Source organism: Poromitra crassiceps, assembly GCF_964638095.1.
Source record: "Poromitra crassiceps genome assembly, chromosome: 28".
Classification (NCBI taxonomy): Eukaryota; Metazoa; Chordata; class Actinopteri; order Beryciformes; family Melamphaidae; genus Poromitra; species Poromitra crassiceps.
Window position 1 is genome coordinate 8,040,658 of NC_139651.1, and position 12,213 is coordinate 8,052,870.

The 12,213-nt window shown below is 46.3% G+C and overlaps 1 protein-coding gene across 1 annotated transcript in view; it reads left to right on the forward strand.

The window, feature by feature from the left end:
- Positions 1-4,434: 4,434 nt before the first annotated feature.
- Positions 4,435-12,213, forward strand: part of LOC310799864 (cytochrome P450 2J5-like) — a gene marked incomplete at both ends in the record, with an annotated part of 41,455 nt that continues 33,676 nt past the window's right edge. Inside the window, one exon of the mRNA XM_083662465.1 lies at positions 4,435-4,497. Within this exon, the coding sequence (XP_083518591.1) occupies positions 4,435-4,497 (63 nt within the window). The remainder of the gene's footprint in view (positions 4,498-12,213) is intronic.

A 12,213-nucleotide genomic window follows, 5' to 3' on the forward strand; every position in this document is an offset into this window, starting at 1 on the left:
TAACGAGACGTGGGACTGAAGCGCGCTGTAGCTCACTCTCACATCATGTTTGTGGGGGGAGAGAGGGACACTTTTATGGCAACACTAAAAACAAGTTGGCTGAACTTCCAGGTTTGATCCTCCCGGGGAGTAGGGGAGAAAAAAAGCGTACGGCTTTAATCGTTTCAATGCCTTTGTTTGTTATATGGACTGAACAGCACCATCACCAAGTAATTGTCAGACTAATTTCGCCTTTTACCCCCAGGTCCCCTGCAGATCTGGAGATTTCCAAAACCCTGTCTTCATCGTGTGTTTGCAGGCGTCTCCCCAGTGTTGAAGGCCAAACAGCCTTGTCAATGACAATGACCCAGACTGACAGCTAGCAAGAACAAGGAGGTTCGTAAACACACAGCCAAATAGCAAGGAGATGGCACGATCCCGTAGCAACGATGCTATTGGCTATTGCTGATCAAAGGGCGTGTGCTATTGGCTATTGCTGATCAAAGGGCTTGTGCTATTGGATAATGGCCATGCTTACAGTCCAGCCATTGGCAAGCCACCGTGGCGGAGCCATGATAAGAGCTCATTTGAATGCACTGCTCTTGCAACAGAGGTTCTGCATGCCAGCTTCTTGGTGAGGTGTGCATTCCCCATTGCTGCTGTCATGGCTGCCGAGGTGGATCTCGGTACAGATGATTGCCACTCTATCAGAACCAGACCAGCCCAACAATGATCACTTGCCCCCGCTTGCTCCGACTGAGCAGCACCACAGGGTCTGTGTCTGTGAAGCAATCGGAGAGCGAAGGCTGCATCTGTCCAGAAAGAAAACGTCTTCAAACTTTTATGCTAAAGTAAAGTGAAAACATGAACCGAGAAAGATCATGAAGTGGGAGGCGGCATAATCATAAATCTTTTCCAGGGTTTTGAGTCAAATCAGCGAGCCTTTTTTTTTCTTTCATTTTGCTTGTTGTTGCCAGATTCGATTGATAGCTCAGCCATTTCTCATGGATCGTTTCACTCCCAGGGAATATGTGCACAATCACGTTGCCTCACTGAAATGAGAGAAAAAAAAGAAACATGATTTCTTTTTGTTTTCAATCTTGTAAAACCACAAACATAAAACATTTGCATGTTGTCCAATAATGACAATGTCAGACAGTACGTGCCCCCAGAGGGCTTCCTGGGCCTGAGTTCTGAAGGCCACAGGCCCGACAGATGTCTCGAGGAAAAGGCCGTGAGGAAGCCTCATCATGGCTTTCTTCAACCACCACCCCTACCCCTCATAGCCAAGAGCTTCTCCAGTGACCCTGGACAGCATAACCTCAAGCGGATGACATGTTTCTGATGGCAGACTCTCACAGAGAAACAATGTTTTCATACAAGGGTGTAACTACTATTTTTTATGACCAACAGTTCCACAGTGACTACAGTCCATCAATCTCTAGATCTGAATCTTTGCTTTTGAGATCAGTCTGACGAGTAGTGGTGATGGTATAACACATAACCATGTGTTTGCTCTAAATTACTGGTCATGCTAACAGTCTTTAGGCATGTTAGTATTACACAGATATTTCACGCTTGGCAGCAGGGTAAGAATCTACATCTAGATCTGTACAACTACTTGAATTGCTAAGTGACTATATATAGTTAATGAACAGCCTATTTACCTTTGCTGCAACCAGTGTGTTTACCCTGTCTCTCTCTCTGCTGTCAGAGATAGATGCTCCCGTTCCCCTGCTCCTCAAATGAATATGGGCGGCCATCGAATTCAAATGCATCGTCCATATTCTCGAAATCAGATAAATATTCAGCCACCATGCGGTGTTTACCATGGACTGTCATGGCGGCTTGAGAACCACTGCTCTGAGCTCTCAACTCTCAATGATGTGAGAGTCTCACAGGACAGTCTCAGAGAGTCTCAGAGAGTCTGACAGGACAGTCCCCAGATAGAAAACAGAGCACTGGAGGTAAATACAGAGGGTCACATTTAATGCCAGTATATGATATCATAAGGATAAGAGCCGCTGTGTGGCAGAAAATCAGCTATTTACAGCATGTAAATGCACGCATTGCACATGTCCCCTATTTTCTCTGTTCCAGGCCATTGCTCTGCACGTTATAGCTTTGTAGTGCATCAAGTTCAAAAATTCCTTTTCTGGCTGAGTTATTATAAAGCAGGCCTATTCAACTGGCGGCCCGTGGGCCGGATACGGTGACCCGTTTGAATTTTGATCTGGCCTGCCAGAGTTTGATATTAAAAAAAAAAAAAAATTGGGGTGGGGGACAAAGATCTATGACTGGCCCGGGAGAAGCTTTTTTATTTCATTTTTCCTTGTTTGTTACATTACAGTGTTCGATTTTCATCATAATCTGGTTTTCCATAATAATAATAATAAGTTCAGTGTTTATCAATCAATCAATCAGTTTAATACATGTCCCAGAAGGGCACTTTGGTTCACATCAGACAGTAGTGGATGACCATCTACTGCCCTGTTTATGCCTGTGTTGCTGTCTGTTGTAGTGTAAAACGACTAAAGGGAGAGCAGGTGGTTACATGAAAGTGAGTGAGAAAAGGAGAAGATACTGAATAATGACATCACAACAGTATAATCCTAATGTTAATCCAAAATTAAATATTCTTCTAAATATGGATAAAAGTCCAAAAAACATCAAATTTTCTTCGACGGGAAGCGCCGAGATTCCATTCCTTACAGCACCCCCTATTTAATAACAGTTCCAGCACGGCTGCGAAAATGTGGTGGCGGGTTGTGTCAAGTGTACATATAATGGCTCGGGGTCCGGCCCCCGGCCCCTTAGGTTTCTGACAATGTGGCCCCCTGAACAATTTAGTTGAATAGCCCTGTTATAAAGCATGAATAAAGCTGGAAATAAGACCGGAATGCTCCTTTAAAACAACCACTCTACACATCCTCACCAATAGGCTAGTATACAACCTCACTTTACTGTAGGTCTACCTCATCATGAAATAGGCTAGCTGCCATGATCCCACTTCAGCTTATCGCACCATCACCACAATGCAATCAATGACAGTGGAGGCAAACAGGAAACAAAAAAACGTCTCCGGGTATCGATGGCAATTCCACTTCTCGTCTCCTCCAAGTTGCAAGAAGCATCACCGACTTCTGATCAATTTGGAACAACTAGCCGGCGATCACGTTCAATTGTAGCTCGCCAAAGAGTGTGCAGTCAGCAGTGTACTGCAGCAGCCAGAGGATACAGCAATAAAGTAGGTAGAGAAGGAAGCGGGGCCAACAACAGTTTCCTGTTTGCATTGATGCTTGTTTACGACTCGATATAAAAGAGTCTGTACCCTGCACTGATGAATGTGATGGCTTGTACACAGTACGTCCATATATCCCCTTCGTGACAGCTATTAGCGTAGCATCCTCATATTGGAGACTGTTGCGTTGCCACTTCAGTCTGACTATTACAGTAAATTACTGGAGTGATCTGCAAATAATTGTGGATGACCACTGCTCTCTCGGCCTGCATGGCAAGCCATTACCAATGCAAGATGGATGGAAGAGGTGCTACAGCAAATGAACAGGAGCAGGTCTAAGGGTGCTTTCTCACGATTGCTTTCGTTCCGTTCCGTACCGGGGAACGATTGCCCCCCCCCCCCCCCTCCCCTCTCCCCCGCTGGTCAGCTTTCACATTACAACATTTCTTCCGCGCTCGGAAACGGAACAGAGTGCAATCGCGTGATCAACTATGCCTGGAGTTGATCCTCGCCCGTGTGTTCGCCCGAGTCGAGCGTGTCAACGGCTCAATCCACCGCTACATCCTGGATACAGCATGAACACGAGTCTCTGCTGACGTCACCGGGCCGGCCGCGTGGGTCCACTCACCACCTGCGCTTAAGTTTAGGCAACTACGTTGGATAACGTTAGGCTTATGGTTATGGTTAAGGAAGGGGCGGGGCTAGGGAAAAGGGGCCCCAGCTAGCGATAGGAAGGTCGTAGAGAGTCGGGATTTGAGGGGTGAGTAGGGAAGTGGCTACGGGATGTGAATCAATATAGGGGGATTGATTCAATCAATTGATTATACCATAATCGTGAAGAATGTTTTTTTCTGCTCGAGGATGAGTGACACAGATTGTGTAAAAGAAAGTGACATTTTCTCAGACAAAATGATTGCTGGCATCAAAGTCAAACTCACTACTCTTGAACTCAAGAACATTCTTACACATTTCCCCCTTCAAAAAGGTACAGCGTTCTGTACACATCACACGCCCGCTACAATGAGAACTGTCAAAGTTTCCTGCGTGTTTCCTCTGAGAATAAGAAGCATACTGAGCTCGTCTGGCCCAATGCGGATTATACCTGTGTCAAAATGCTCAACACATCTTCACATGTGCAGGTTCTGCATTACAGTGAGATTTCAAAGTGTTACACCACACAGCTGTGATAGCACACTCTGCTGCCTGTGTAAGTGATGAATCTTTACAAAGAGGCCTTCAACGTCCCAGGAGATGTCCTCATCTACACCGAGAGAGAGGTAACACAGAGGACAAACCCTACCAGAGACTGCAACTATTTTTCTTCTCATGTATATTTATAACACTTTTACTTGCATTTTATAAGTTTAAAACCTATCTAAGAATGCTAAATATCTTTGTTCTCCTTCTAAGCAAAAATGCAAACGTGTAATTACGTTGCCTTTTGTGCCTATTTGATGCTGCTGGATTGATACGATGTATCAAACACGAGCTTGTTCCTACAAGGAAACTTTGTGACTGCGCTCTATTCTACAATTTGTCAGTGTGATATTTATATTGGCTTTCATGTCATGGCCTGTTGTCAGTTAAACAGGAAAAACACAAAGCGAAGCTTTTCTTCTGGTTTATCTCTGTCAGCAATTGGAAGTGGTCCACAGGTGGGTTCACAGCCAGGTCAGCTACCCATGCCTGACTTCCTTTATTGCACTTGAAGCTGTGGGTGACAATAGAGAGCCAAAGTGGAACGTCACTTCCTGCTTCAGCACTCTACCAGAGATTTTCATTCGCCATTTATTTTCCCATAGACATTTCGTAAAAGGCTTATAAAAATAGTTTTACTTGTTCAAACCAAACGGTTCAGATATATTTAGAAACAGGAGAGACCACATAACATCTCACTCGGACCAAAAAGTTTTTTGTTTTTTTTAAGGATTAAGGATTTCTTCGATTTTATTTTTTAAAGTTTTGGTCTGAGTGAAATGTTCTATGATCTTTCCCGATTCTAAATACAGTATAGCTGAACCATTTGGTTTGAACAAGTAAAACTCTTTTTATAAGCATTTTACGATGTCTATGGGAAAATAAATGGCGGATGAAAATCTCTGGTACAGTGCTGAAGCAGGAAGTAGGCGGTCACTTTGCCCCTCTATACTGTTAATTCTTTAAATCCTAAACATTCCCCGTTATCCAGGTTTAACCTGGCATCAGTGCTGCTGCTGTTGCTCTGTCTGTTTCTGTTTGAAGATCAAATCAATTTGAATTCACTGGAGGTGCATTTTAACCTGACGCTGCCAGGTGGTTTGTTTTCACATAACCATGTGGGAACGAGATACTTGGGGGAAAAATTACCTGCCAGGTGATTGGATGAACCATCTGTCTATCATGTCTATCACGGGGCTCGCTCTCGCTGGCGTCACACCAAAAGCCCGCCCGTAGCTGCCTAATAGGACGCTGATTGGTGCAAACTGGTTGTTTGGATGATTCAAGCCAATAGATTTGCAGCGTGGCAAGATTTGTCACGTGATGGTGATCTCATGATCTCGCGCCAATTCAGCTGCCACTCAAAGTGAGGGCATTTTGGTTTGATCTGTTCTCTGGCTCCACACTAGTCAATCAGCGAGAACAATAAAAGCGAAGGCGCTGCAGGCGTGACGGCGCGGGGAGCGGAGAGGAGCGCGGCGGCTAGTCGTCGGACTAATTAACCATACAGACAGGGCCCGGCACAACCCAAGACAATTCCAATCTGACGGGCTGTAATTGAAGTGACAAGTTAATTACAGGCTGATATTATCGTGCGTTCCTTGTAACACCCCTCTCTAACCCCCATCCCCCTTCTCTCTTTCCTCCTGTCTAAGTCTCACTCCCGCTCTCTCGAACCCGCTCTCCCCGCCATCCTCAGATGTGTTCATTAACAATGGTGGGCCAACAGGTTTTGGGCCTGCGCACGCAGCCCTCCTCCAACCCCTCAACTTTTCACCTGTGTGAGGATGTATAATTAAACGGGAGATAAGTCCACTTTGTCTCATTTTCATTTACAACATTTATGAGCTGCACTTTGTAGATGCGGGGGGGGGGGGGGAAACTCCCAGCAGCCACGGCGGCGGCAGCAGCACCACCACCACCGCAAAGCGCCCCTCGGCTCACCCCGTCTCCGCCCGATCCCACCCAGCACCTCGCTCGCTGCACCTCTGTAATTAGCGTTAGCATCTTCTTTAAACAAGCTACATAAAGTTTAGCGGCAGGATTAGATCGGATCATTAGCATAATATGGCGGCTGCGATTTGCCCCTATCTCTCTGCTTTTCCGCCACATCAAAGCCCGGTGGAGCGCTGGTGTAATTGGGCCATGCCGCCTTGTCAAGATGATTCAGCCTGATGGCTGCTCCTCTCCCTCAAGAACCTCCTGGGCATGGTAATTAATGGAGAAGAAAGTCAAGTCAAGAGAGAAGAGAGGAGGAGGAGAGAAAGGAAAAAAAAAAAAAAAAAAACTTTGGACAGCTCCACATGAATATTTCACACCTTTGACTTATTCAAAATTAACATAGTCAATTTGATGTATAATGGATATTAACTTTGTCAACGCCGTTTCCTTTTCATCCAGATATGCGTTTTGTGATGTCGCTCAAAACTGATTTTCATACTGTGACCTTTATGGGTGTTTCTAATGATGTTAAGGGGGGGGAAGTGAAATCAAAGTTTGTTTGGGGCTCATTGTATCATTCCTGATGTGATGAGGTGTCTGCACGAGGACAGCTGCCATTCAGCGAGTTCCACGCACGCACGATGATTTTTGAAACTGATTTCCCTTTGGAATTAAGGTAACAAACAGTGCGTCGTGTATCTATTATAATCTCCTTTTCCCCCCAATTGTCTCAGGAGACCGACGCCACCGATCGCATTACAACAACCGTCGGCGTTCTTACACAAAATCAGTTTTCTTTGATAATTTACATCATTATGTCACCTTGTAGGAGGAATGCAAATGATCAGACCTGCTGTGCCTTTTGTTGATACTGTTTTGGTAATGAATAAGGCAAGGCTTCAAACGGAGACAGGTGCCGGGCGTATCGTAACACCCGCCATGAATATCCCGGAGTAAAGAAAGTCAGCCTGGGTCACTGTTGATTTGTTGCAAATTAGCACCATATGTTTTATCTCCGCGTTTACATATGAATGAGTCACAAACGACGAGGGAGGCTGGAGCGTTGGGGCGAGGGGATGCATATCGATGATGCTCTCTGTATTATGGCCGCGGCCCGGGGAGAGCGAGAGGGGGGGACAGAGCGCGCCCGCCTGCCATTCAGACGTCCGTCATCTGTTCAGCCCGGTGAGGGAGGAGAGACAATGCGGGTGACAGTTGGTGACAGAGAGACAGCTGGTTGTCCCACTAGCCCCCTGCATGTGATCCACTGTGAGGTGACACCTCACCCCCCCCCCAAAAAAAGAAGTAAAAAAAACAAAAAAAACACATCCTTGACTAATCAAAACAGCAGGCCAGACGCTGTGCCTGCGCCAACAGGAGAGCAGTGCCACGAGGACGACGGCGAGCTGGCACATCACACAATACCTTCTCTGTCACAGCCCCCCCTGTAGGGGCACCGGGGGTTGTCAGCTAAACCAAGTAACCTTTCCGCTCTTTTCATTTCTCCCAGCTCCCAAATTTGAATATGAAAAGGGGGCTCGTCTCTTACCCAGTCAAAGACCATCACTTTAATGACATTTGGCAGTCATTTGATTTATTAGGTTTTTTTGAGGGAGGGGAGACGAAATCCACTAAATATTTCATATGCTATGCTAATGCTAATCCTTGTAATATTGCCAGCTGAAGCCGTGTACCTACCTGGCGCCGCTAAGAAGTGAAGGTGCATGTGATTTTCTCGCTAGTCAGATTGGCTGGAAATGCCTGTGAGTCGACTACTGAATAATAAAACAGGCGCATTGAAATATTTAGACTTTGATTCCCATTAAAGGAATCTTTAAAACATGAGATTTACCTTTTTTCGGGGAGGAAAAGAATAGCGATGGTGGGTGGAGAGCGAGACAGCGATCACAACACACGTCGCACAGAGACGCTCCAGGCCGGTCTGAACAACAGTGCCTCCCCTCTGCACTCACGCTCAAAAAGTGCGTTTCGGGGAGGAAATAGACGAATTTCCGTTCAAACAAAGAGCACGCTGCGGGCCACGACGGCGGAAACAAAATGGCTCACAAGCGGTCGTTTGCGTGATCGCACGTGTTGCGTCGTCGATGTCGGTTGAAAAGCAGCGAGCGACGAGCGATCGGGGCCCACGCACATTTTTAAAACATCCTGTGACAAAACGTGGCTTCAGAACCGGGAATAAAAAAGGGAAACGAGGTGTCAGCAGTTTCATCCCAGTTTCATCTCGACGCTTCTCTCATCTCAGCCCTGTTTGACATTTCAACAGCTGCTCTCTGAGCGAGTCAAGTGTCGCACTGAGGATACTGATGCGGCGGCGGCACGCTCTCTTTGTTCGTCGCACCGCCGCACTTTGTCCGTTTTAACGCCGTTCCAGATCGACCGAGGGGGAAAGAGAGAAGAGACGAGAACAAACAGTGACAGAGACATAAACGGAAGCATGTGGTTGTCGTCTCTCCGCGCGGCGGGGCCTACAATTGGCCGACAGTACACAGGCGCGTAGGCGGCGAGTGTGGCCCACATGGTGGTGCCTCCCGTCTCTCGGGGACATTTCTGGTTAAATGTGTCCCTCCTTCCCCACAAGTCCTTGGCAGCCACGACGGCGGACCCCCTCTTTCATATCCAGGACTGACCCCGCTGTGACATCACCCCCTCTGGGCACTGTGGCATCGCTGAGAGATACGATGAAAGCGTCCAACGCCAGGCCACCATGACTACACGCAAAACAGACGACAGCACTTTGAACTCTCCGTCTCCCTTTGTTATGGAGCAGGGGTGGTCAGAGAGGCGAGGCCGCCCGGCTCAGCTCATCGTAATGTGCGGCCTCACATGTGGCCAGAGTAATGCTGCCTCTCGTTGGTCGGACCATGTCAAGAGACGCACCGCAAAATATCCACAGACTGGAATAACAACAACTGTACGAACAGTAAACGGCTACGGATCTAACATTTCATTTCTAACCAAAACCTAAAGCAGCATGTTGCTCTATTCTGGTTATCCGCGTAAACTGCACTAGCTGTAGGCTATTTGCAGTGTGTGTAATACCCAAAGGCTTTGGAGATGGTACGGGTAAGATGAGGCTTCACACTGCTCCTGACTCTCTGGAGAAGAAGACGTTGTGATCTTTTCCCCGTTCCCCATCAAGAAAATCTTTACTTTGGGAACAATCCCCGCGTGTCACGGTGGCACGTGTCACATCATACTATTGTTTGTAACGCGCGATCACATAATATCTATTCTATACCCACATGCATTGCCTTTATATTGTCATTATTGAGAAATGATGGCACGCCTTAGATGTGACGCTTGTAAAATGTATACATGCGGATGTATAGCCGAGGCTGGTCTCTGGGGAGCAGCCTTGCTAGCGGGGAGTTAGCCGATAGCTTGTGTCGGCCTATATCGCAGAGGAAAGCCCCCCCAGGAAGCTTAATGGAGGCGCTGAGAGAACCCAGCGGAAATGCTGCTGCGAGTTCACAGACATCCGCAGTGAGGGGGATCGTGGGTAATGAGGCAGATGTTGATGAGGATACAATGTACTCCTGTTTGTGTGTGTGTATATCTGTGTGTACTTGTGTGTGGTATCATGTGTGTGTGTGTGTGTGTGTCTGAGTGCCTGGCACTGCCGCGCGCGCTGATCACAGCTACTGGGAGTGTAATTGGACATAACAGGCGTCAGTCGAGCGGGGTGGGCGGGATAGAGGCAGTGCACTCCTTGAAGGCCCCGGCTAAGCTAATTTGCACACAGTGATATTCCCGCGTTGACAAGTGGGAAGGCAAATAAATGAGCTGGGAGAGAGGGGAAGGCAGCCAGGCGGTGTGCCACACTGCGCTTACCCGCTGCTTGATTTGCCACCAGGGCTTCGGCACCCAGGTAGCGCAATTACCGGCCAGACTCTCTCTCTCCCTCTCTCTCTCTCTCTCTCTCTCTCCCTCTCTCTCTCTCTCTCTCTCTCCCCCTAAATTGTGAAACGGAAGGGAAGTGACACCCATAAGGCGTACGTCACTGTAATGGAATCTAAATGAAGGCTGTGCATAACCAGAGCTCCCACCTGAGACAGTGGGAGAAGATGTGACCGCGGCCGCCTGTCAACACCGTGTCAACACAGCCGTTCACAGCCCTGTCCGCATGCATAATCCCTGCCATCATTACAGTGTCAATGGTGATCATGTAAATAGGGAGAGTGGAGGCAGGAAAGAAAGAGGAGAGAGGAGTACCAGGGGAAAGCCTCAACTTGGGAGGAGAGAGAGTGGAAAAAGTGCTTCACGACGATGGGGAGGATGATCGTTTACAGTTTAATCTTGATCAGTTGGCTAATTCTGGTTATGTGACTTCAGATCGAGGTATGATCATACCTCGATGACACATCATCGATGATCATCGATGATACATTATCATACCTCGATACCTATGATGATTGGAGATTTCTAACAATATTTGATATCGATTCATTATAATATCATGTACCGTGTCGGCCTCAGGTGTGTAGTCGGAAGATGAGAGAACGACATCCGTGGACACTCATCCACTTTGGAAGTGGTGTCCTGTGGTATGGTTCAATCATGATCAGCAACAACATAACAGATTTAAAATAACAGCTTGAACAAAAATAATTTAGCATATATTTCCCTTATAATGATCAAGTTAGGGCTAATCTGACTTTGACAACATTCAATCAGTTAATTTATAGAGAATTGCCTGAAATAATGTAGGCTACTCGCATATTTGCAATGTGACAGGTTAGCTTTGAATTATAACTGCATTTTTTAAACGCCACTGAGTTTTATGTTAAAATCTGCAATAATGGGCTACGTGCATAAAGAATTGTCTGCCTGATTTGACATGGTTAGGCTGCCCGACATCTGTACCACAGTTCATTGCACATGGTTATATCTGCTAGCTGTTAGCTATAGGTGCCTTGTTAGCTCAAACATGCTACTCAAAATTTGGAAAACGCCTGTCACAAAGCCAATTACTGCGGTGGAAATCGAGCCCCAAAAAAAACGCATCAAATTTGCGAGTTCAATATTCTCGGCGTTGGCAAGCTATGTCAGAGCTAGATATTAAGCTAGCCTGCCTGCCGCAGTGCAATGTTACAGTGTGTGTAGAGGTTATGACAGGATCAGGTGGCAGAGATCTTTTTACATATTCATTTATTTTTACTTTATAAAGTAATATATAGCATTGGGTGGACACTTGTCAAAAGCACCTTACAGTAACACGTGGCATGGCATGACGTCATTTGCAAAAGTTCTGCAACTCAAACTACCCCATTTGCAAAACAGGTCAGTGTCATTCTATAATATAATTTTTATTTTTTGCATGGTTGGTGATCATTCATGTGTGATCTAAATAAACAATGGAGTTGATTGATTGATTGGAGTGTGTGTGTGTGTGTGTGTGTGTGTGTGTGTGTGTGTGTGTGTGTGTGTATGTACGTTGTGTGTGTGTGTGTGTGTGTGTACGTTGTGTGTGCACGTGGCTCTGCGCTGATCTTGATTATTCTTATTCACGCAGTCTTACAAATATCTGCTGCGATGCGTTACATGCGATACATGTTAAATGATTTGAAGTGGGTAACGCACTTTGCAGCCATTGCAGAGGAAACACAGTGTTTTGTTTGCGTGAGTGTTGTCTGGTGTTGGCTTCTTCGGGAGGCTTTAAATGCCACACTTGCCACTGTTTTTATTGCCATTTGAATATTGTTTTGTTTTAGTTTATTTTTTTACATACGGCCTCGGGGACTGCAGTTGAAAACTGGCTGGCTAGCTACAGTAATACTGCCACATTTAACAGAATGTACTGATTAATGTGCACTGTCTCCGCAAAAATAAACGCA